The 26,986-nt window shown below is 41.8% G+C and overlaps 1 protein-coding gene across 1 annotated transcript in view; it reads left to right on the forward strand.

Annotated features, from left to right (window-relative positions):
* The window catches only part of lrpprc (leucine-rich pentatricopeptide repeat containing), a 79,034-nt gene that overhangs the window by 32,694 nt on the left and 19,354 nt on the right, over positions 1–26,986 (forward strand). Inside the window, exons 23-25 of the mRNA XM_079842139.1 lie at positions 7,418–7,625; positions 18,140–18,264; positions 19,071–19,177. Of these exons, the coding sequence (XP_079698265.1) occupies positions 7,418–7,625; positions 18,140–18,264; positions 19,071–19,177 (440 nt within the window). The remainder of the gene's footprint in view (positions 1–7,417; positions 7,626–18,139; positions 18,265–19,070; positions 19,178–26,986) is intronic.

Genomic DNA, 26,986 nt, shown 5'->3' on the forward strand with positions numbered 1-26,986 from the left:
CAGGTACTAATGGACGACCATTCATTATGGCTGTTACCTCTGCCATGAACGTCACAAGTACTTCATGAGTCAGATTTGGAGAGTGAACTTTCAGCAACATAGCGTCCAAAATACGTCGGGCCACTCCGATCATTCTTTCCCACACCCCTCCCATGTGAGAGGAGTGAGGTGGATTGAACTTCCAAGTGCATGCCTCATTTTTGAGGTAGGATTGAAGCTCTGAATCTTCTGAACTTATCTGAAGCTCTTTGCACGCTCCAACGAAGTTCGTTCCACAATCTGATCGAAAGAGCTTGGTGGGGCCTCTTATGGCCAGGAACCTCCTGAGAGCGTTTATGAAACTTGAAGTGGAGAGAGACTCAACTACCTCGATTTGAACTGCTCGTGTAACTAAACAGGTAAACATTACTGCCCAGCGCTTGTTCTCTAACACACCACCTCTTGTCCGGCGGATGCTGATGTTCCATGGACCAAACACGTCCAACCCAACATGTGTGAAAGGAGGAGATTGGATGAGGCGATCAGATGGAATGTCTGCCATCTTTTGTTGTTGTACATTTCCTCTTAACCTGCGGCAGGTTGTACATTTGTTGAGAAGATTTGTCACCAACCTTTTCCCTCCAAGGATCCACAGTCCAGCAGACCTGATAGCTCCTTCTGTGATGAGTCTACCTTGGTGCGCAACCTGTTTGTGATAGAACTGAACCAGCAAAGCAGCAATGTGATGCTTCTTTGGAATAACGATGGGCTGGCTTTGTTCTTGAGTTATATCGGCAGAAGTCACACGTCCTCCTACTCGCACCAGTCCTTCTTTGTCCAAAAACACATTGAGATTCTTCAGTGGACTGTGTTTTAGTATGTCCTCTCCTTTGTTCAAAGTTTTTAATTCTTTTCCAAATGTCTCGCCTTGAACAGTTCGTACAATCACTAATTTTGCTTGTGTTAGAGCGTCCATCTTCGGTTCATTTGATTCAGGAGCTTTTGAGAAAGACCTGACCTTTTCAATGAGTTTGGCTATAGCTTGTGTAAGACGTTTCCAACTGGAGAAGCGTTCAAACCTGTGTGAGCCGAGCAATTTTGTCACAGTATTAGTTGCAAATGTTGAGACTTGTGGGCGGACTTCAATGTCTGTGGCAGGTTCCACAAGTTGAAAGCAGTTTGATTCCACAGGACACTCCCCATCGCTTTTCCTCAAGAAGTCTGGACCAGTCAACCAATTGGTAGAACTCAGTAGTGAAGCTGGCACATGCCGTGTTCCATGATCGGCAGGATTGATTTCCGTACTCACAAAGTGCCACTGACTGGGTTCAGATGACCTTCTGATTCGAGCAACACGGTTGGCGACGTAGACATAAAACCTTCGGCTGCTGTTGTTGATGTAGCCTAAGACTACTCGGCTGTCAGTGTAGTATTTCACTTTGTGAATTTCGATGTCAAGTTCACTTAGTAGCATGTCTGCCAGCTCCACCGCCAGAACTGAAGCGCATAGCTCCAAGCGAGGTACTGTGTGGACTTGTCTAGGAGCTAATTTAGACTTGCCCATGCAGAAGCCTACGTGGACGTGACCTACGGTGTCTATGGCTCGAAGGTACGCCACTGCTGATATGGCTGATGTAGAAGCGTCTGCAAAGACACACAGCTCTCTTTGACAGGTAGATTGCAGTGACGTGTTCACATACTGTCTAGGAATTTGTAGTTTCTCAAGGTCAACAAGCGAGTCTTTCCAAGATTTCCATTGTGCTTCTTTTCCTGCTGGCAGTGGAGTGTCCCATTCACAGTTCTCTGAGCACAATTCTCTGATGAGAGCCTTGCCTTGTACGATGATGGGGGCTGCAAACCCAAGGGGATCATACAGGCTGTTAACTGCAGAAAGAATGCCCCTTCTTGTGAATGGCTTGTCTTCTCTTGACACAATGAAGGTGAAACAGTCATTTTGCAAATCCCAGTTAAGCCCTAAACTTCTCTGTAAGGGCAGGGGTTCTGCACCAAGGTCAAGGTTTTTCAGTTCCTTTGCACGTTCTTCTGATGGAAATGCTTCCATTACAGTTGGGCTATTGGAGGCTATTTTGTGCAAGCGAATGTTAGAGTCTGCAAGCATTTCTTTGGTGCTTTTCAAAGTTTGGATGGCGCTGGCGTCTGAAGAAAAGGAAGCCAGTCCGTCATCAACGTAGAAGTTTTTAAGGACAAACTGTTTGGCCTCGTCACTGTATTCTTCTTGTGTAGCCAGCGCTGCCCTCCGTAGACCATATATTGCTATGGCGGGAGACGGGCTATTTCCAAACACGTGTACAGTCATCCTGTACTCTCTGATGGCCTTTGTGGGATCGTTACCTTCGTACCACAGAAAACGCACAAAGTCGCGGTGGTCCTCACGAATGACAAAACAATAGAACATTTGCTCTATGTCTGCAGTGATTGCCACAGGTTCTTTGCGGAAACGCAAGAGGACCCCAATAAGTGTGTTGTTCATGTCTGGGCCGGTCAACAAAACATTGTTCAGAGAGGTGTCTTCGTGAGTGGCACTAGAGTCAAACACTACACGTATCTGGTTAGGTTTGCGATGATGGTAGACACCAAAAAACGGTAGGTACCAACACTCTTGGTCTTTGTTGAGTGGTAGAACGGGTTCTGCATGTCCTGACTCAAACATTTTCTGCATAAAGTTCAAGAAATGTTCTTTCATGAGGGGCTTTTTGTCAAGCACGCGACACAGCGAATTGAGACGTTTGACCGCTTGGTCTCGGTTGTTGGGTAGTCTGTTCCTGTTTGTTTTGAAGGGTAATGGCGCCACCCAGCTGTTAGACTCGTCCATAAACATTTGCTCATCCATGATCTTCAGAAAGAGTTCATCATCCACTGACATGGCAGGTTTATCATCATGTGGAGTTCTCATGAACAGTTTGTTGAAGAGACAGTCATTTTCGTCTATGTCAATCAAGCTGGTCGTGTTCGAAGAGTTAAATGGGGAGTCAGTGCCCAGGACCTTTTCTTTGACATGGAATGAGTTGGGGCAGGAGTCCAAAAGAGATGTGCGTCCGTTGTTCAACACAGTTGTGCGGTAAACACTGACTTTGCTTGGCACATGCGCACCCCCAAGACAAACCTCACCTATTATGACCCAGCCAAGGTCGAGGCGCTGGGCGTACGGAGCATCGTGGGGGCCGTTGTAATGCTCTCTGACCTTGTGCACTCTTGGTATGTCCCGACCGAGGAGGATCAGTATTGAAGCATTTGGGTCCAAATCTGGAACCTTGGCTGCCAAATGCTTGAGGTGAGAGTGGTGTATTGCGACCTCCGGTGTCGGAATCTCAGATCGATCATCTGGGAGCATGTTGCACTCGATTAATGTGGGAAGCCGGACGCTAATGTTGCCGTCGAGAGACTCCACTATGAAACCGTCAGCTTGGCGCGCCCTTGTCTCTCCTACACCTGAGCAGGTTTTCAAAGTGTAAACTTTGGTGCCTGTGTTGACGTTAAAGATCTCAAAGAATTCTGTCTTAGCTAAAGACCTATTGCTTTGCTCGTCTAACACAGCATAGGCTTTCACTGCCTTTTCTTTGTGTCCAGCAGGATAAATGTTGACTAGACAGATTTTGGAGCATGAACGTGAGCTGTTACCTTTGCCACAGATCTCTGTACATTTGGACACAATGGCCTGGATAGGACTTTCTGGTTGCTCCCCGCCATGTCCGTCTGGGGCTACAGAGCCTGGAGTTTCCGTTTTCCAGGGTGCTGGTCCAGGGTGCAGCGCGGTGGTGTGGTGGTCGCTTTTACACTCATTGCAATGTACGCTTGCGTCGCAGTCTTTTGCCATGTGGTTGACGGAGGAACAACACTTGAAACAAATATTATTTTCCTTCAGAATGGCCTTTCTCTCATCCAAGGTCTTTGCTCTGAAACCACGACACTTGCGAAGGGAGTGTGGTTTGTTGTGGAGCGGGCACAGTTTATCTGGGTCAACCACCTTTTGGTCAGAGGGGCCACGATAGCCTTTTGGAGCAGTTATTTCAGTTTTACGAACAGATACTGTGGTTTTGAAGTTGGGCTTGCTCAGTCTTTCAGGCCTATAAACACTTGGGCAACCAGCAGAAAGCAAGGGGGCAAAGCTTGGGTCATTAAGAGTTTTAGCTTTGTCGCACACAAACTTCACGAAAACAGGGAAAGGCGGGTACGAAGCGTGGTGGTACTCTTTGTAGTGAGAAGCTGAAGTAATCCATTTCTCTTGGAGGTGGAATGGAAGTTTTTGAACGATAGGAGTGATGCCCCTGGACGTATCTAGGTAACTCAGGCCAGGTAAGAGACCATCTACACGGGCAGCATCAAGCTCTGAGATTAGATCACCAAGCTCCCTCAACTTGTGATTTTCTCTGTTTGCGATTTTGGGAAAATCTTCCAACTTTTTCAGGAGAGCATTTTCTATTGCTTCAGGGGACCCATAACTGTCCTCCAGTCTTTGCCACACCATTTTGACACCAGTTGTGGCATCGTAGGTGTGTACAGCCCTTAATCGTTTCGCTTGCTCTGATGATTTGGGACCTAACCACTTGCAGAGGAGATCCAACTCCTCTCTTGGGGATAAATAGAGTCCTTCTGTAGCGTTCACGAAAGATGCCTTCCAAGCCCAGTAATTTTCAGGCTTATCATCGTACGTCAGGAGCCCTGAGCTAACCAACTCTCTGCGAACCAAATATTTAGCTAAGTCTGATGTGGCTGGGGAATTGGACTCGTTTGCACTGACAACAGGGCGTGGAGACGATAGCCTGGGCTGGAAAGGGGCAGACTGATTCATAGAGTGTGGCTGAAATCTGTGGTCAGTAGTAACTGGGGTTGGATGCTGCGAGTAAGATGTGAAAAGGGCATTTTTGAACAAGCTTTGGCCATTAGAATGATCTGCTCCACTGTTGCTGCCATACTGTGAGGAATGCACCACTGGTAGCTCTTGAAACTGATATTCACTAATCTCACTGTTTTGTATGCTGAGCTCTTTGACTTTATTTTGCACAAATTCACCACTGTACTTTACTCGCTGGACTGCTGGAAGCACTTGTGCGGTAGCTTGTGCAGAGTTAAAGCTGGTATTAGCCGGCGGAGGTGGAACTGGTATGGGTTCGACGACGTTGTCGCTGTTTTTAGGAAACCAGGTATCTCCACCTTCATCCACGGCTGCTGCCTCTAGGACCTCTGCTTCGGCGTTAGCAGCTGCAGCTGCACTCTGTAGACGCAGTCTGAGGAGGTCAGCGCTGAGCTCTGCTTTCTTTTTTGTAGCTTCAGCTTCGATGTGGGCCTTTTCTTTTATCACCTCTGCTTCTCTTTCAGCGTATGCTGCCTGTGCTTGAGCGGCAGCTGCTCTAGCACGTGCCTTTGCTGCCAAAACGCTTGCACTGGACCATTGACTGGCACCTGACCGCTGACTGGCACGTGACCGCTGACTGGCACGTGACCGCTGACTGGTCCGTGAGATGTTGGAACAGTTCGATCTTGTTTCCCACAGGTCACCAACGTTGCTGTATGTGCTTTGGCGATCCGGGACAGCAGTGTTGTCTTCTGTATCGACTTTTGGCTGACCTTCCATCTGTCTTTTTACTATTCTGCCTTTACTAGTGTGTGTGAACTAGCTTTACAGATAGCTAACAGTCTCCAATAAAGAACTAGGAAGCATCTTGCTGTTTTAGTGTGTTTTACTGGAAGGACTGTAAAACTGTAACATACAGAAACAAAAAGAAAACATATTACAATCTCAATAAGGAGAATATACAATGCAAATATAAAATAAGTAGCTTAGAATTAACTAAACCCTCAAAAACGATCGCATTAGCGAGAGAATAGCACAAAGCTAATATACATGGAAAATGCCATAGGGAAGCTAACAGTACTAGCGTCACATATTTCCTTACAAATTACAAATAGAAAACATGCTAAAATTACTCAATTTGGAATATAAAGGAAGCTAAGATCACTTATCAAACAAATACTTACAGACAGATAATTGCCAGGGACCAAAATAATGATTTACAGCCTTTAACACTCTGGGAGATCGACTTGCTGAAGGATTGTTAGTAAAATAACTGAACTACGGAGGCTCTGCGTGGACAAAACACATAAAACTCAAAACACAAATAATTCTTCCCACAAGGGGGCAGCACACTGCATATTTATTATATTCAGCATATTTTCAATTAAATGATCTTTTAGTGGAACTTTCTTCTCTTGTGATGAAAGTTCTGAACTATGTTGACAAAGTTGACAGATTAAATTTACGCAGATTAAATGGTAATATAATTTTAGATTCCCAGGAAAGTGTAAATACTGTAGTGGAATTTAAAAAAATGCTCTGTTTGAGTATCCCAACAAAGCAGCATTTGCTCAACTAATAAAGCGAGTTCTGGTGGGACTATCTGTTTATTAACCAATGGAAGATGTCATTATTTTTGAAGAAAAACTATCACTTTATCTGGAGTACTATAAGTACTATTAAGAAATGGAGATGAACAGCCGTCCTATGTGTGTCATAGGAATTTGGGAGTTTGTCTGACTGCCTGTGGCTGTGCCCAACACAGATTTTCATATTCACACAGCTGTGATGATAGTATCCTCATTCTCTCTCTCTCTCTCTTTCGTTCCCTCTCGGTTCTAGATGATTAGTATCGCCAGTGCAAACAGGCCCTATCGGTATCAGCCCATTAGCTAGCCTCTAAACAGCGCGTAAACACATCTTAATTATCTGGCTTGGTGACAGAGCAGCTGTGGAGGTGGACCCTCGCCCCTCTGCCAGATGGGAGCATCGCCCAGTAAAAAGCCTCCATTACGGCAGCGGAGCTGCGGCGTATCCACGACCAGAGCCCGCCGAGTTCACGCCGGGCACTCGCCGCACACCTATAATTTCCCGGCATGCTTTTGCAGAGAACCGTGAAAAAAAAGCCTACTATTGTGGGGGCCTCTGTAATTGTAGTCTCGTTTAGAAACGCAAGTAGTAATTAGCGGCGAATTGGCATTATACGGCAGCATTTGCATCCCCGCTGGGTGTAAAATGTTGTTTTAATAGCGGTTTGTTTTCCCCACATGAAATTATCTAAGGGGGCTTTTATCACCTCTTCCCCTCTCTCGCTCTCTCTCTCACACTCTCTCGTCTGGCGCCAGCCCATCAGGGGACGGCAAAGCGCACTGATATACGAATAATCTCCACAAGTCTGTGAAAGAGTCAACAAAACAGTTAAACTGTTGTATGAACTTGCGGTTTATTAGACTACGCCCTGAGTACCAACTTAAGTAGCCACTACATATAGTGGTTGCATACCAGATGTTACTAGTTGCATGTGGAAGTTTCAAGCAGGGATGTGCAAAAGTCGGTTGTTGGTTATCTAGTCAAAATGTCTGATATTTATGCTAATCTATCTTTCTCTCTCGTGGTGTCATAAAGAGGCGATCGACATGCTGAAGGAGATGAAGGAAAAAGATGTGCCATTAAGGGACGGCTCGATCGGTTTGCTATCCCTCACGATGAACACCGCTGCAATGAAAGGAGATGACAACACTATTCGACGCCTCCAGGAGACCATCTTCACCTTGGGCTTGGCCAAACCATCCAATAACCTCTGCTCACCCCTCATTAATTGCTATCTGGAGAGGTAAGTTGGTATACTTGCTAAACGTTGTGCTTTTACTGTCTGTGTAGCACCTACAGCTCTGCCCATCCTTCTGAAAGATCCCTGCAATGCAACCGAATGCCTGACATTTCTTTTGAACAAGGTTGCTATTTAACCCTCCTTTTGCATTTGAGAGGCATATAAAAATTGTGGTAACACTTTATGTACTTACTATATGAAGTAAACTATACATTATTACAAGCAACTAAACCAAACCCTATAGTAAGTACTTGTTAATTAACATTACTCCGTATTTGTGTAAGGACACCACAAAAAAGTGAAACCACATTTTATAAAAAAAAAAAAGTTTTTAATATGGGGAAAAACTGTAAAAGGAGTTTAAAGGTGTCATGAACTGTCTTTTTTTATACTGTTGTCTGAGGTCAACTTATGACGTTTGCGTGGTTTTTACATTCAAAAACATCATGATGAATAAGTAATATGCTATTTTCTACCCTGGTTTTGAGCCTCTCTCATGGAACGCTTGTTTTTATGGTGGATCGCAGGATATAACCACGAACCGTGCATCACTAACACACACACACGCACGCACAATCCTCACTGCAGAGTCTGAAAAATCAGCATGATCAGAATTTCCGCAATTGTATTTTTCAAGAGCGTCAAGAGGGTGAACCACGCACATCAAGAAAGGAATGTTATTTCACTATTTAAGATAGCCAGTCTGGAAAACACATAGCCCCGGGATGTCAGCTTTGCGAGCCATTATGTTCAGTTAGACACGTACACATAATCAATAGATATCAAACGAAAACATTTTTACTCACATAAGTGTTGCTTCATTCATTCATGTAATCTCATCCTGTCTGCAAATCCAGTCTCTTGTTTACAAACAAATCTGCGGTGAAATGAAGGAACAAACGTGCAATGTCTTACCCACGTGAGCTGGATATTCATTAAAAATAAAGTTCATCCATGTATTCATAATACTGGAATCCGAAGGAAGTTTATGCAGCATGTTTATTGCTTGGAAGTTCGATCCAGTTTAGCTCCTCGTTGGCCTATGTTATTTATCTATAACATGCCATGCACATATCGCTGGGCGGGGCTACAGAATCAGGCATTCTTCTTCTGTTGAGGCGGCGTTTCACCACACTCTGACGTCACAGCTTGCCCCATTCTGAGATCGAGCGTTTGCTGAGCCTGGTGTCAATAAAAGTTAATTTTTTTTGACAAACAAGGACGTTTTCAGCTCCGAAACGTACAGGATATTCTTATATCACGATTAACTTTTACATAACAAAGGCTGAATGAAAAGTTGATTTCTCAATTCATGACCCCTTATGTAGTAAAAATATGGTAATAACATAAACTGACACAAGAATGCAAAAGGTATACTCAGATTTTGAAACCTTTTGGGAAGGTTAAGTTTAACCTTAACAGTTTTTGCAGCACATTTCAGTGCAGATTGTTTTGTGAACCTGTCACAATGTAATTCAGACTTCAATTAATTCAGTCTGTTATCGGAAAAAATAGGGCTGCACAAACTTCTGGACCCAATAGCGATACCGAAGCAGCTGTAATTCATTTCACATTCAAAGATGTCAATTGCTCAGAAGTCATCTGGAAAAAAAAAAAACGCCTGGCAGAGGGTGGAAAGTGATAATGTATAACTAAATTCGGACTGTTTTTGTCGCAAGAAACCTTGACTAACATTTATAAGAGGATCTGAGGAAAGGGTGGTAAGACCTTTCTAAGTAGTGAGTTTGGAAACAACATGAATTTAATCGGAAAACAAACATTAATAACAATGTTAGATTGTAAAGGGCAGAGTTCCACTCCTCCCTAAGCTTGTCGTCTCACTGTTCATTTCATATAATCTCTCATTACCTTATAGCAAAATGCAGCATGAGGGGAAAAGGAATTAACTTCCACAAGTTGGGCCCCTCTGTTCCGCCCCCCATCCGTTCAGGTCTATTTGTAAGAGCAGCTTTTAAGCAGATCAACTAATTTGCATGTTAATTATGCACCCTGTGCTAATTACTGGATTTTCCTGGGCCATGCGGTGCACTGCATAAGTGCCTTTCCCCCTCCCCACTGGGATATTGAGGTTGGCAATACACCTTCACTGATAGCTCTATACTCAACACACACATACACAGACGGGCTTCCTGGGTGCCCCTCAGAGACTGTTTGTTTTTCTGTCACTTGAGTGCCACAACCACACTGGCACGTGCAAGCTTTAATTGCTGCCTTGTGCGCGATAAGGTTTCCAATTTAGCTCAGGTTCATTAAGGAGCAGATACGGAGAGATCAGAGCGTCTCTCAGCAGAGACTCTGATAAACCGGGAACGTTCACGTCACACACACGCGCGCGCACTCTGACTGGCAGCCAAACATCCCAGTGGAGTAGAGCTCTCTCAGAGCACAGAGCAGCGAGGCCTGTTTGGATACAGCCTTCTTGAGGAACCTATGTAGTACCCGTCTGATATGTCTGTGATATCGTATGATATGCTGTTGTCACATTTAATGTCATATTTAAACACAAGCTACTCAGAATATTTTGGTTTGAGACTGAAAGAATAATGACACAGATGGAAGGCCCAGAGGTTTTTTTTTTTACTATTAATATTTAATTTAGCATGTTTGATGCTGATTTCTTGGAAAATATAACATTTATTTAGCAGGGAAAATGGTTGAATTCTGTAGAATTGATTTAACCATGGTAAAATGTTTCTCTGTGCTCATTGGTGGCTTAAAGAGCTGTGAAATTGGCTAAAATATAGAATAAACATGCAACGGGCGGGTGATATAGAGGGTACTATGCATTGAGAAAACAAACGATTATCAGTTTAAACTAAAGGTTGGACTCGACAGTGTTGCTTACAACTTACCAAAGATCCAGTGATCCATGGATATTGACATGCAGCCAGAAATTGTGTTTCCTGACATTTTATATGTGATTTGGAAATGCATAAAGCAAATTTGCTTTGAATGCAAATACACTATAAATACAATATATTGTATCCGGGTGAACACTTATGTACATCGTCATATCGTCCAGCCCAATACAAACTTGTATATTTTTTTTGTCAGTGTGTATTTAAATACATCCAATTATGCAGAATATAAGATGGTAAATGTTTTATTGATGAGTTGTCAATACAATATATAGGGTATGATTTTTACCCCAAAATTCAACATATTGACACACAATAACTGCAAATCCAGACCAGTTGTTTCTGTGAATTGCAGTGATCCATTTGCTTCTCTCTTCTGTAGCTTTTGGCTATCTGTAAGGAACACACCACTATTTTTGAAAATATGATATTTCAGATCAGGCGCTGCGTAATATCATTGCGCCTGCTGCACCCATGGTAAGGCAGCAAAGTTCCTTAATTATTACGCAGAAATCAGGATATAGTTCCTAGACATATCGGCCTAGAAAATTGCAACTTTTAATTTTCTGTCAGTCTTGGTACATGATGTAACTACAGAAGAGTCCAGTTTTAAATAGGAAAAATATCGAACCTCTTTGGTCATTTTTTTGAGTGAGATGCTAACGCTAATCAGATTCAATGATCTATGCTAAGCTATGCTAAAAAGTGCTACCGCCAGACCCGCAGATCGGCTGAATGGATTCGCAAACGGTAAAACTCAACTGTTTAACTCTTGGAAAATGTTGGAAAATGAGCCTATTTTCAAAAATACTGGAGTGTTCCTTTAAGTTTTAACAGTAACAACACCGGATAGTTTTTATTATATTTAGAATACTGCTTGGCTGATAAACATGATTATTAAATATACGGTAATACTACTTTAGCGATGATGGAGTTTGGCATAAACTTTAATGCATAGTGATTTATAAAAATAAAAATAAAAAAATCCCCTAACTCTGTGTAATTGTTCAGTTAAAATTACTTATTAGAGTTGGTTAGCAGTTAGTGCTTTTTTTTTGTGTCAATATTGTTCAATCAATATCTGCTTAATTTTGTACTTCAAAGGACATAGGTAAATTATATTACTAGTAAATTCATTTTGTTTCATCCAAATATTGGCGAGTAAAGCAGCATGAAGTTGAATCAGGACTTTATTAGCTTCAAAACAGCATGTGTTGTGCATACACATCATGGATACACCGAAAAAAATCAACCCACATAAGATGATGTCTTATCCAGTCGGGCCTTCGACATAAAACGACTCTGACACCCCTGCTGTTGACGACTCTAATCATCTCCAGAATGATAGAATGCTCCAGAACGTTCTATCCGTTCTGCTGTCATCCATTTCTCTGTCTCCTCTTTGGTCTGGGCTGCGCTAAAGAGGACAAAGCGGTGTGTGTCAGTGTCTCGTCAGCATGTCAACTGTAATGACTTAATGAACACTTCTCTATGGGATTAACTCTGACAGCCGTCAGCCCGTCTCCACGACAACAGCAGCCGCCGCTCCCAATCTGTATCCTCCATCTCTAATGAGCCTAACAAAGGGAATTGCCAGAACTTTTTGTTTTTGTGGAAGGAACAGGAACTCTAAAAAGAGGGAGAGGGTGTCGGATGTTTGTTATGAACTGCATCATTTGCATATATACGTTGAGGAAAGTTTAAATCGGGACCGTTTACTTTAAAAAGTCATTGCCATATCCTGTTCATTTAGTTTGATTCGAATCAAATCACTGAGCATTAACCCTCCCTGACTACCAACACACACGCACGCACGCACACACACTTCAATGTAAAGGGGAAAAAGAAATTTTAAAAAAGCAGTCGTTCTCTTTTGAAAGTGGAAAGGGTGATAACATGGGTGCCAATCTCGGTAACAAAAGAGATGGGAGTCAGGGATGTAGGGAGAGTGTCACGAGAAGAGGAGGTTCAGAAGAGGGGTGGATGAAATTAGCTTTCTTGTCTAATCCTTCAGGTTCCTCGCGCAAAGCACTCGCATTCGCTTTTTTATTCTCCTTCAACTTAATTGGCTGGAAAGTGCTTGACATGCAAAGTTAGTGACATTAAGAGGAACATGTTGCAGTAAGCCTGAGCGCCACTGACAGCTAAATTGTATCCGGGGAAATTATGAAGCCTTCAACATGGTTAATTCTTTTTTGGGGGGCTTAGTTAGACGAGGATGGAGAAGGGGGGCTGGGTTTTTGAGGGAGGGGGTGGGGTAATTGCCGTTGTGGGCGACTCATCTCATATTGATGGGAATTGTGAAGAAGTCTTCTGGTTTTATGCCGGCTATGCTTTGGGGGGCTGGGAAGCGTAACATCTGTGTCACATCATATTCAAGTGGCATTGTAAATAAATGTAGCTCAAGGAATTTCTGTTTCCATCAGGCCATTTAGAAGTTCTGTTGAGTTTAGACATTTTAAATTACAATAGGCCTATATATAGTGTGTATATATAGTTTTCTCTGGAGTAGCAACCAATTACATTATAATTAGAGTCAGATTGTAAGTAGTACCGTTTACAAGTACTGTGGTCAATTTTATTTGTGGAATGACAAGCAAAACTGTACTGTATAATCAACTTTTTTTTCCTCATTATGAAGTAATTTCAACTTTTATACATTTATCCTATGTATTACATGTCTACTTATCAAATAATAATTTAGTCAGCTAGTCAATATGGAAAAATAAACCAGCTTTGTGTCGATCTGACTGTACATTGTCTCTATACCATGGTTTGTCTGAATACTCTATTCTGATTGGCTGGAAGGTGCACTGTTTTATATGCGCTGCTTTCATTGATGCACACAGAGATGGGTGATCATGCTGCGCGCACAGAAACATTCAGAAGCACTGATACTTATCAACGCTTTAAAATTCAATGTAGCCATTCAGCAGCAAAGCTATTTCTTAGCAATGAGGGGTTAATATCACTGGTTTTTGAAGTAATTGAACTCAAAACTTAGAGAGAGACCCTGCTCCTCTCCTTCCCTCTTCCTCTCCTTCCCTCTCCTCTCCCTCTCCTTCCCTCTCCCCTCCTCTTCCTTTCATTCCCTCTCCCTCTCCTTCCCTCTCCCCTCCTCTTCCTTTCATTCCCTGCTCCTCTCCTTCCCTCTTCCTCTTCCTCTCCTTCCCTCTCCTCTCCCTCTCCTTCCCTCTCCCCTCCTCTTCCTTTCATTCCCTGCTCCTCTCCTTCCCTCTTCCTCTTCCTCTCCTTCCCTCTCCCCTCCTCTTCCTTTCATTCCCTCTTCCTCTCCTCTTCCTCTCCGCTCCTGTACTTCCCTCTTCGTCTCTTCCTCTCCTTTCCTCTCCTTCCTCTCCTCTTCCTCTCCTTCCCTCTTCCTCTCCTCTCCTCTTCCACTCCCCTCCTTCCCTCTCCTCTTCCATTCCCTCTTCCTCTTCCCCTCTCCTCTCCTTCCCTCTTCCTCTCCTTCCCTCTCCTCTCTTCCCCTCTCCTCTTCCTCTCCTTCCCTCTTCCTCTCTTCTCCTCTTCCTCTCCTTTCCTCTCCTCTCTTCCCCTCTCTTCTCCTCCTTTCCTCTTCCTCTCCTATTCCTCTCCTTCCCTCTTCCCCTCCTTTTCCTCTCCCTCTCCTCTCCTTCCCTCTCCTTTCCTTTCCTCTCCTTTCCTCTTCCTTTCCTCTTCCTTTCCTCTCCTCTTCCTCTCCTCTCTTCCCCTCTCTTCTCCTTTCCTCTTCCTCTCCTCTTCCTCTCCTCTTCCTCTCCTCTTCCTCTCCTTCCCTATTCCTCTCCTTCCCTATTCCTCTCCTTCCCTATTCCTCTCCTTCCCACTTCCTCTCCTTCCCACTTCCTCTCTTCTCCTCTCCTATTCCTCTCCTTCCCTCTTCCTCTCCTTCCCTCTCCTCTCCTTCCCTATCCTCTTCCTTTCCTCTCCTCTTCCTTCCCTCTTCTCTCCTCTTCCTTCCCTCTTCTCTCCTCTCCTTCCCTCTCCTCTCCTTCCCTCTCCTCTCCTTCCCTCTCCTCTCCTTCCCTCTCCTCTCCTCTCTTCTCCTTTCCTCTTCCTCTCCTTCCCACTTCCTCTCTTCTCCTCTCCTATTCCTCTCCTTCCCTCTTCCTCTTCCTCTCCTTCCCTCTTCCTCTCCTCTCTTCCTCTCCTATCTTCACCTCTCCTTTCCTCTTCCTCTCCTCTCTTCCCCTCTCTTCTCCTCTCCTTTCATCTTCCTCTCCTATTCCTCTCCTTCCCTCTTCCGCTCCTTTCCTCTCCCTCTCCTCTCCTTCCCACTTCCTCTCTTCCCCTCTCCCTCTTCCTCTCCTCTCCCTCTTCCTCTCTTCCCCTCTCCCTCTTCCTCTCCTTCCCTCTCCCCTCCTCTTCCTTTCATTCCCTGCTCCTCTCCTTCCCTCTTCCTCTCCTTCCCTCTCCCCTCTCCCCTCCTCTTCCTTTCATTCCCTCTTCCTCTCCTCTTCCTCTCCGCTCCTGTACTTCCCTCTTCGTCTCTTCCTCTCCTTTCCTCTCCTTCCTCTCCTCTTCCTCTCCTTCCTCTCCTCTTCCTCTCCTTCCCTCTTCCTCTCCTCTCCTCTTCCACTCCCCTCCTTCCCTCTCCTCTTCCATTCCCTCTTCCTCTTCCCCTCTCCTCTCCTTCCCTCTTCCTCTCCTTCCCTCTCCTCTCTTCCCCTCTCCTCTTCCTCTCCTTCCCTCTTCCTCTCTTCTCCTCTTCCTCTCCTTTCCTCTCCTCTCTTCCCCTCTCTTCTCCTCCTTTCCTCTTCCTCTCCTATTCCTCTCCTTCCCTCTTCCCCTCCTTTTCCTCTCCCTCTCCTCTCCTTCCCTCTCCTTTCCTTTCCTCTCCTTTCCTCTTCCTTTCCTCTTCCTTTCCTCTCCTCTTCCTCTCCTCTCTTCCCCTCTCTTCTCCTTTCCTCTTCCTCTCCTCTTCCTCTCCTCTTCCTCTCCTTCCCTATTCCTCTCCTTCCCTATTCCTCTCCTTCCCACTTCCTCTCCTTCCCACTTCCTCTCTTCTCCTCTCCTATTCCTCTCCTTCCCTCTTCCTCTCCTTCCCTCTTCCTCTCCTTCCCTCTCCTCTCCTTCCCTATCCTCTTCCTTTCCTCTCCTCTTCCTTCCCTCTTCTCTCCTCTCCTTCCCTCTCCTCTCCTTCCCTCTCCTCTCCTTCCCTCTCCTCTCCTTCCCTCTCCTCTCCTTCCCTCTCCTCTCCTTCCCTCTCCTCTCCTTCCCTCTCCTCTCCTCTCTTCTCCTTTCCTCTTCCTCTCCTTCCCACTTCGTCTCTTCTCCTCTCCTATTCCTCTCCTTCCCTCTTCCTCTTCCTCTCCTTCCCTCTTCCTCTCCTCTCTTCCTCTCCTATCTTCACCTCTCCTTTCCTCTTCCTCTCCTCTCTTCCCCTCTCTTCTCCTCTCCTTTCATCTTCCTCTCCTATTCCTCTCCTTCCCTCTTCCGCTCCTTTCCTCTCCCTCTCCTCTCCTCTCCTTCCCTCTTCCCCTCTCCCTCTTCCTCTCCTCTCCCTCTTCCTCTCTTCCCCTCTCCCTCTTCCTCTCCTTCCCTTTTCCTCTTTTCCCCTCTCCCTCTTCCTCTTCCTCTCCTTCCCTCTCCTCTCCCCTCCTCTTCCTTTCATTCCCTGCTCCTCTCCTTCCCTCTTCCTCTTCCTCTCCTTCCCTCTCCCCTCCTCTTCCTTTCATTCCCTCTTCCTCTCCTCTTCCTCTCCGCTCCTGTACTTCCCTCTTCGTCTCTTCCTCTCCTTTCCTCTCCTTCCTCTCCTCTTCCTCTCCTTCCTCTCCTCTTCCTCTCTTCCCCTCTCCCTCTTCCTCTCCTCTCCCTCTTCCTCTCTTCCCCTCTCCCTCTTCCTCTCCTTCCCTTTTCCTCTTTTCCCCTCTCCCTCTTCCTCTCCCTCTTCCTATCTCTTCCTCTTTTCTCCGTAATCTTACCGCATTACTTTATCTAATTTATAGCTGTGAATGCTGGCGAATGATCATAGTCCTTTACCTCCACGTCATGCATCAAAATCATGTAATGCACAGCTAGCCATGGATTATTTCTTACATATGCAGTGTCCTCAAAAGCAACACTTTATGAATGTCTTATTATATAACAAAATATCAAACCAAGTGGTATGCAATATGAAGGAATGCAGAGAAACTCGTTTGAAGCAAAACATTGAACAGTTTTTCAAATTATAACACAATTAGATATATTATCAGGTTTGAAATGTGAAGTTAGTCTAGCTTCACTTGTTTACAGATGTGTTTATCTAATTAGAAAATGCATAATTTTTTTTAACTTTTTTGCTTTGAATAAGAAATGCCGTAATAGGCTTCTGATTCACAATCAGTAATTTGTGACCAAAACAAATGGAAAACAAATATGAAATTTTTTAATTATATAATTGACTGATGGATAGCTCTGTTTCTCACAAATGAAACAGTCCTAATACCCCCCCCTCTCTCTCTCTCTCTCTCTCTCTAGTCTCTCTCTCTCTCTCTCTCTCTCTCTCTCTCTCTCGTTCAAGTGTGTTGCGCAATCATCCAGTGTGTGTTCGAATTGGCTCTTGACTCCCGCTTGATGAATAATATTGTCGCTCTTCATTCCAATTAAGTGCGATTGCCTAAGAGCTGGCGTCACGTTCCGGCTCAATCACTGGCCTGTTTTTTGTCCGTCTCCCTCATGCACCCCCTCTCCTGCTTCCATTCAACCCACCTTCCAAGGTCATCCCTCTCTAAAGCACATATTCCTTCCCTGACTGTATAATCTCCGGGGTTGAAAACACTACTGAAATTACACCTGTTAAAACCCCACCGGTTCACTTTCCCTCCACACCGGCCCCCCCTGCCAGTGCCCTCTCTGCTTTGACCTCTGTGTGATTGGCGTGGTAATTACCCAATCACTCGATGGCTGCCACAGCAGTCACAATAGAGTGATTGGAGTGGTGTTTTTCTCGTCTATTCCTTTGCTTTATTCCTCTGTCAGGCCTCTGTCAGCCCTGGCACTGAGCTCTTTGTTAGAAAGGGCTAGAGATTGGGAGGAAGAGAGGGAAGATGATGTGCGAGAGGGGAGAGAGCAGATCTAATTTTGTTGCCATATTCTGCCAAGCGGCCCGGTTGGGGGTGAGGGCACTAGGGGCTGTAGAGGAAACCGGGAAACACAGGAAGTTGCAAGAAGCCAAAAACCTTTGTTGCACATGACCATGAAATATTAATTGAAATATGTTTGTAGTATTTTATACAAAGTAGTTTGACCAGTGCTGTTTCTTTTAAACGTTTGTGATATAGTGAGCATTCGACTTTTAATTACTTGTTATTTTTTTATTAAAAGTTCTTTCCTTCTTAAGACATAGTAACATTTAACTTTAATTTTAAATGTCTATATAAAAAATTTTTATTCAATGTTCATTTAGATTTTTTAATTTATTTAAAAAATTAAAAAAAATTAAAAATATCTAAATTCCTTTGATATATCTTTTTCATTTAAAATGTGTAACTAATGCAGTAGAGCAAAATAAATTATCATTGAGAACAGCTTAATGTGTCAGTTTAATGAACAGCTTCACTTTTCTCTTTGTAATGAAATACAGTACCATGAGAAAAGCAATAATCACAATAAGAAGATTTGAGTTTTGTTATAATATGTCATGTTCTTCTGCAGTGGGAACTTTGCGGGTGCGTTAGACGCCGTCGTGGAGTGCCATAAACAATACAACCAGATGCCCAAAATCCATGACCTCATCTGCAGCCTGGTGGAAAAAGGAGATGCCGCTCTATTACAGAAAGGTGTGTAACACCCACTTACACGCACAACCCGTTAATTACATTTCTGTCACTTGCTAGTCACAAGTATTGTCAATGTGTGTCTGCTGTCTGTTCAGATGGTCATATGTAGAAAGTGTGTTCTGTTTTCAAGAGTGCCACCCACTAAAGGGCAGGTTGGAAAACCTAGATGATGGTGGTTTCAATAGTCTCTGTCTTTGTCAGGGTTAGTGGAGGGGTTAAGTACTTTGTGTGTTGGGGGTGAGTGGATTTGAAGTGTTATGGTAGTGAGACCTCTATGGTGGAGGGCCACTTTACGGCCCCAATGACCCAGCACTCCGCATGTGCCATGGCAAACTCATTCATAGACGTAAACGTACATATACCTGCATGAGTTCACCCTCTTTGTGTTGCTGTGGCTTCTCTGGACTATTCTGAAGTGGCAAGCAATGAGTCCAGATCTCTATGTGCCAATGGAAAGATCTGAAATCTGTTAAATCTGATTGCATTCAAACAATACTGTCAATAGAGAGATGTAGGAATCGTATCTATAAGAATGGTAATTTATAGAATATTTTACAAATTTTTGTTTGCGTATGTGCAAAAGGAATCCGAACACCAAGACTAGATGCACAAACATACAATTCACATACACTGTGAAAAATAGAAGCTTCCTACATTCACTTACACCTGACTGATAAAGTGTGATTAAATATTGGGCTGCTGAAAGCAGTCTTTTACTATGCTTAAGGTTGATAGATTAGCTTTAATGAAAGTACGCAAATGTGATTTGTTTCTTCACCTTCCCATCTCTCTCTTTCGTTTAACAGTCATGGAGTTTTTGAGTCAGGAGCGGGGTGAGATGATGATGCTCTATGACCTTTTCTTCTCGTTCCTGCAAACGGGCCGCTACAGAGAGGCACGCAAAATCATTGAGGTGGGACTACTGTTATTGTGTTCAAACCACACAGCTATTTAACTGCTTTAATTACTGCCACACTGATATTTCCACTTTTAAATTAGATTGGCTTCAAAGCCACACTAATGGCATTCATGCAAGACAATAGGTACAATTGGTACAATAGGTAACATTTTTTCAGAGGATGAGCGTTTGTGTGAGTGTGAAGGAGAAAATGACTACTACAAAGACCACTCGTATTTGAAACCGCTTACTGGGATGTTTTATGATATTGTTTTTGTCACTATATTGAATCAATGCACTCATGCCAATTGCTTGTATTATTATAAATTGTTATTACAAGGCTTTGGCATGATAAAACTATTCTAATTAAATGCGGTAAAATATCAGAGATATGCAGATTTAAATATGTCAAAGCTGATTGAACACTGTTGAGAATATTGCTTCAGAATAAATTATATTTACAACACACACAAAAAAAAAAAATCCGGACAAGCACATGAACAGGCTTAATGTCGTTAATTTCATGCCGTGTGTTTATATATATACACACTCACCTAAAGGATTATTAGGAACACCTGTTCAATTTCTCATTAATGCAATTATCTAATCAACCAATCACATGGCAGTTGCTTCAATGCATTTAGGGGTGTGGTCCTGGTCAAGACAATCTCCTGAACTCCAAACTGAATGTCAGAATGGGAAAGGTGATTTAAGCAATTTTGAGCGTGGCATGATTGTTGGTGCCAGACGGGCCGGTCTGAGTATTTCACAATCTGCTTAGTTACTGGGATTTTCACGCACAACCATTTCTAGGGTTTACAAAGAATGGTGTGAAAAGAGAAAAACATCCAGTATGCGGCAGTCCTGTGGGCGAAAATGCCTTGTTGATGCTAGAGGTCAAAGGAGAATGGGCCGACTGATTCAAGCTGATAGAAGAGCAACTTTGACTGAAATAACCACTCGTTACAACCGAGGTATGCAGCAAAGCATTTGTGAAGCCACAACATGCACAACCTTGACCTCCACTACAAATAGGAAAAAGAGGCTACAATTTGCACGAGCTCACCAAAATTGGACAGTTGAAGACTGGAAAAATGTTGCCTGGTCTGATGAGTCTCGATTTCTGTTGAGACATTCAGATGGTAGAGTCAGAATTTGGCGTAAACAGAATGAGAACATGGATCCATCATGCCTTGTTACCACTGTGCAGGCTGGTGGTGGTGGTGTAATGGTGTGGGGGATGTTTTCTTGGCACACTTTAGGCTCCTTAGTGCCAATTGGGCATCGTTTAAATGCCACGGCCTACCTGAGCATCATTTCTGACCATGTCCATTACTTTATGACCACCATGTACCCATCCTCTGATGGCTACTTCCAGCAGGATAATGCACCGTGTCACAAAGCTCGAAACATTTCAAATTGGTTTCTCGAACATGACAATGAGTTCACTGTACTAAAATGGCCCCCACAGTCACCAGATCTCAACCCAATAGAGCATCTTTGGGATGTGGTGGAACGGGAGCTTCGTGCCCTGGATGTGCATCCCACAAATCTCCATCAATATATATATATTTCTTATATGTATGTGTGTATTCAAATTAATTATACACCGTACACAACTTTTATATATAATATATATATATATATATATATATATATATATATATATATATATATATATATATATATATATATATATATATATATATATATATATATATATATATATATATATATATATATATATATATATATATATATATATATATATATATATATATAACAACTTGAGGGTGAGTAAATTGACAGAATTTAAATTTTTGGTGAACTATACCTTTAATATAGGCCCAACACCTAGATACTTTTACCTTGCTGAACCTTTAGAAAGGTCTCATGCTTCCACACTGTCCCAGGCTTTATTGAATGAAAAAAAGCATTGGCTTAAAGTACAACTGGCAGCAAAACTTCTCATCCTGTCTCCATTCTGTGAAGTTTTCAGCGGGTTTAGATGCCTTTTAATTGTCTGGAGAGACTTAGCATCTCTGTTCTCTCGTCAGGCATTTCAGCGAATGCTCTGTCCGAGGCGTAACTGATTTTGAGACGCTTGACGTGTTTTGAGCGCTTCGTCCAGGATGGGTCTTCGGGGATATCTCTAGGCTGTGTTCTGTCTTGTTCTTTCAGAAGACAGTGCAGTGGAAGTGTAGACTCCCGAGACAAAACAGCTCTGACAAAGCCTTTTAGATGTTCAATTAGCCAACCGCTCTAATACGACGCCACTCAACTCCCTCAGCGCTGCCATTTGGGAGTGCGGTGGAATGTCAGAACTAGTCGAGCCACTTCCTGCTGGTTTATCATGCATACTCTTTGTCTGAAGCTGTTTTACCTTTCAGTGTCTTTTTTTTTTTTTTCCAACCGAATGCAGCATTCTCTTTATCCTCGTTTTTCTGGGTCTGTCCTCCACAAACCCTTATGTGCTAATTGTTGTATCATTGTCTGTATAGATGAAAAATAAGCCTGAGCTTGGATATTACAGATCCATCAGTCTGGGGCTTTTATCCAAGAAAATATCCTTTCTCTAGACAATGCCTAGAGTGCCTGCAAATCTGCTTCATGCCATTTGGCTCCATTTTTCATATATACACCAGATCATAGCAATTCCTCTGGGACTGTTAGCCGATAAGCTATCAATGGTCACCTCAGGATACAACAATCTCAAGCAGCTTTTACATTCATTGTTTTAAGAGGTTCATTTCGGATGCAAGTTAAAATCCCTCTTAAAGCATTTTTTCTTTTCTTTTTTCAGAAATATACTAATCCAATACTGCTCTTATATCATCTTAGGCTAGGGTTAAATAAGTTTAAAATCATTCATGTTGCGTGACTCATACAAGGCAAAGTTTTTTTTTTTGGGAACCAATACACAAAAAAATATTTGAATATTTAAAGAAAAGTCAATTTGCACCTAATTTCATCAGCATAGAAATGTTTTTCATGTTGTTAGCTGGACTGATTTGTAGTATTGATAGAAAGATATGTTGTCTAGAGGAAACATTAGCTGGTGGTATTTGGCGGTTATTTTAGTATTGTTTGAATACTATTATATTATTTATTAGAATTTTGAATTGCCTTTTATTGTTATATTTTCATTTTAGTAGTTTTACGTGCTTTGTCATTGCATTTGCATTTGTTTTTTACATTTCTTTAAAGCTTAAATTTTATTATTTCCATTTGTTAGTGTAGGCTATTTTAGTTCTTCAACTTAAATGTATTTCAGTTAGTTGCCAAGGCTACAATTACATGGCAAGTTTTTCATAGAATATTTTTTGCAGCTTTATTTCAGTTTCCAAAAACTTTTTTTAGTTAACCCCATAACAGCCAAAATTGTCACTTTGACATTGACATTGACATCGTTCTAGAACCATGTTTGGCATATCTTCCATGCATATATACATTTTTGTCTAAGCAGGACAAATATGACACTGTAGCTAATTTTTTTTTGTTAGTCACTTCTATTTAGGGGTGTAACGGTTCAATTTACTCACGGTTCGGTTTTTATCACGGTTTTAGGGTGCGGTGCGGTATGTGCTATGTTCAGGGAAATTAGTTAGCTATATTCAACTGTCAGATAAAAATAAAGAACATAAGAACATATGTCAAGCAAAATACAAGCAACAACACAAATACATACAATAGAGCTAAGATGAATATGAAATAAACAGTGTTTTTCAGGTATCTAACAGTAGTTTTCAGATACAGAAACTAAATAAAGTAATGAAATATAAAATAACACTGCATATTATAATCTTCACTGTATGAATTAAATAAAGATTAATCATTATTGAAGTTCATTATTGAATCATTATATTCAGTCAAGAGCAGTGAATGATTTCCTTGTCATTTGTTGTTTGATTTAACACTAAAAACACAGACCGCAGGAAAAGGCTTCTTTCCTTTTTAAGACATAATGCATGGATTCCATTTATACTGTTTACGTTTCACTTAAGACATAACCTACTATGTTTGCTACTATGTGTTCTAGGTATACTCGCCAAGACAGGCATGTTGACAATTGTTGTGTGAATTTGTCTGTTCAAGCGCAAGGCTTGAAAGAGAACTCAATATTTGCGCGCTATCTGCAACGCGCTGTGTGCGCGCTTTAGATGAGTGTACACACACACACACACACACACACACACACACACACACACACACACAGACACACAGACACAAATCATCTCTCAGAGCTCGCAAGTTCTCTTTTGTGTCCTGCTCTTGAATGTTTACATAATCAAATGAGTTTAGTTTAAACACAAATAGCAACGCGTGTTAAGATCTCACCTGCGCTTGCGCGCCATTAATAACCTGTTGATGTCCTGTTGTCCAAGAGTGACCGTTTTGTCCACGCTTTTTGATCATCGCTGTTGTAATGTATTGGGAAGCCAGAATGTGTATCCATCGACAGAAACGCATTAATCTAACTCTGTCTATCTGTTTTACCATATATGGTCACAAACCATATTGTAGATGCGTTGTCAGATTTGAGATGAACCGCGATGTGAGTGCGTGCCGAACCGTGGATGAAGAACGGTACTGTTCGATTTAGTTTTATTTTTATTTATTTTTTTTTTTACAGAGAACCCTTACACCCCTATTTCTATTACTGTGTTGTTGTGCTGGGTTGCCCCACCCAATATAAAATCTGATTGGTCCAAATGCCAGCTTCATATAGCTACTAAACATAAAGTATATTTTGATCGGCTGCTATTGTACCACGTCACGGGATTTTACTATAAAAGGATAGGCTTTGATGGAAATGTGCACAATGTAAGCTCTTCATTATGTCCATTCTGAGTTTGGTTCTATTTGTTCATTTTGAAATAAATCGAGTAAATACTGTAAATCATTTAAAACTATGGGGTCCTGAAGGCTCGAGTTGTTTAGGTGCATTTGATTAGTGTTGAATAGACCTCCTCTAGATATTTGCCATCAGTCATTGAAAACAAAGCCCTCAGGGATATCTTTCTACACCTGGTAGCTACAATAGTTTTATACCTCTGAAGTTCCCCCCTATAAACTCTCTTAAAGTTAGTGTTTAATGGTGGCTCGTCGAGCATCCTTGTGCTTGACGGGTCAAAAGCCCCTCTCATTCTGTGGAGCGTTTTCCACATGGCCTCTCTTCCACCCAGAGCTGGATAATTAAAAACACTGATATCTAAGCAGCATTAGCAGTCACAGAGCTCTACTCCACTCTCTAATAGAAACTTTAAGTACAGTGATGGAGTGCTGGTCAGGAGATTGTGCTGTCTATAATTGTCAGATTATTAATAATGGTGGTAATTAAATGAAATGCTGGTTAAGGTTTTGCTGTAATTAAAATGGTTGTCACACTGTGTGTGAGTGTTTCTGAGTGTGTGACCTGTGTTTGAGAGAATGATGACATCTTCAGTGTGATAGGTGTTTTTGCTCAAAAGGTCTGACTCTGAATAAATGGGCAGGTTTTGTTTACTGTAACTTTTGAAGGGCATTAATATGATACACTTTGGTGCCCCTTGGCCTTTTTTTTTTGCATAAGACTCGTAATCTTTCGTTAGAAGGATTAGATATGGGATTTAGAATTTAGAAGGATTTTATCCAATATGTGTTTTTGACTCTATTTAACAGTTCATGGGAGTTCATGGCTAGAATGGTTTTAAACTGCATGTATTTTTTTTATTTACATTTATTTGTATAGCGCTTTTCACAATGCATATTCACTGAAAATGCATGCGTCTACATTACAATTTAAAGTGATTTATCAGAGAAGACCGTGTCCAAGTTATTTCAGAAATGTGCATATACAAAGCACACAGTTAGCTAACAATGTATTATTAATCAATGTAAAAAAATAAATTAAGGCACAGTTAATGGGCTAAGTGAAATAAGAAAACATGTTGTTAACAATGATTAGGGTAAATAGAAAATTGAGCATGGGTGCGTGTTGATGCAGAGCTGCGTCATCTGAAGTCCTCGCAGGAGTTGGAGTCGTCTCTTCACAGGTGATGGTCATCTGAAGTCTTCATAAGAGGCTTGATCCAGATGGGCATCCCGAGATAAAACAGAACAGGAAAATGATTAGCGTAGCTGCTGTTCAAAGCATTAAGCAAAGACAAGCATGTGCCCGGATATAACTGGAGTACAAGGTTATGAGATGCATTATGTGAATGCTTGCCTAAAGAGATGCGTCTTTAATCTAGACTTAAACTGGGAGCGTTAGTCTGAGCCCCGAACATTAACAGGAAGGCAGTTCCAGAGTTTTGTGATCTTCAAAGAGCGAGATGGATTGTAAGGCGATAGAAGATCAGTTAAATACATTGGAGCTAAACCATTTAGGGCCTTTATAGGTCAGTAGCAATACTTTATAATTGATACAGAACTTAATAGGTAACCAGTGTAAGGATGATAAAATTGGTGTTATGTGATCATATTTTCTTGACCTAGTAAGAACTCTAGCATCTGTATTATTGACTAATTGTAGCTTGTTTGAGGATGCAGCTAGTAATGCATTACAATCATCTAGTCTAGAGGTCATGAATGCATGAACTAACTTTTCTGCATCAAAGACAGATAACATGTTCTGTAGCTTTACGATGTTTCTGTGGTGGAAGAAGGCTGTTTTTGTAACATTTGAAAGATGATTTTCGAAAGACAAGTTGCTGTCTAATATAACACCCAGGTATTTAACTGTAGCGGCTGAAGTAACAGTACATCCTTCTAAGAGCAAATTGTATTCTAAGAGATTTCTGTGTACAGGTTTTTGGTCCAATGAGTAATACATCAGTCTTATCTGAATTTAATAGGAGAAAATTACAGGTCATCCAATATTTTATATCTTTAACACACTCTGTCAGCTTGGATAATTTAGAGATTTCATCTGTTCGTGCTGAAATATATAAAAGAGTATCATCAGCATAACAGTGGAAACTAATTCCATGTTTTCTTATATTACCAAGTGGCAGCATATATATTGAAAATAACAGAGGGCCTAATACAGATCCTTGCGGCACTCCATAATTTACAGACGTTATCTTAGATTTTTCCCCGTTTAATTAGACAAATTAGTAACGGTCTGATCGATACGATCGGTCCCTGAATACCAGTGTAATTTTGGAGACTATATAAGAGTATTTTATGATCTATGGTGTTGAATGCGGCACTAAGATCAAGTAAAACTAGTATTGAGATGCAGCCTTGGTCAGCAGATAGAAGTCATGTAGACATATATATATTCTAAATTTAATGAATTGTAAACCTCATATGGACATACAAGAGACATGGACTAAAAGGACATAGACCCCAAATATTACAATTGAAATTAACTGGTTTCTGTTGTAATATATATATACATAAAAACATTTTTTTAAATTGTAATATTTAATTACTGTAATATTTTACAGTATTACGGTTTTTACTGTATTTTTGATCAAATAAATGATGCCTTGGTGAAATAAAAAAAATATATATATACATTTCAAATTTAAAATATATATATTTTATTTGTAAATATGTATTGTTTTTCTCAAGATTGATTTGTCTGAAATGTTACAAATTTCATAAAGGCCATGTTCACACAGCAGCAGAATTCAGTTGTCAGTCCTTAATACGGTTGCATTCACACACAGTTCAGTTACTTACGGGAGTGACAATCACATTCTTCCGTGTGGTTGCGGATTTTCATGTGTGGTTTCAGTAACTTACAGCAACAGAGATATGATCTGTGTGTCATCTGAAGGTTTTTGAGCCTGTCACTGTTCTCCACCGGAGAACCTTTTTCAAAGAAACTGCCTA

The sequence above is a fragment of the Gobio gobio genome (genome assembly GCF_949357685.1).
Source record: "Gobio gobio genome assembly, chromosome: 18".
Taxonomy (NCBI): Eukaryota; Metazoa; Chordata; class Actinopteri; order Cypriniformes; family Gobionidae; genus Gobio; species Gobio gobio.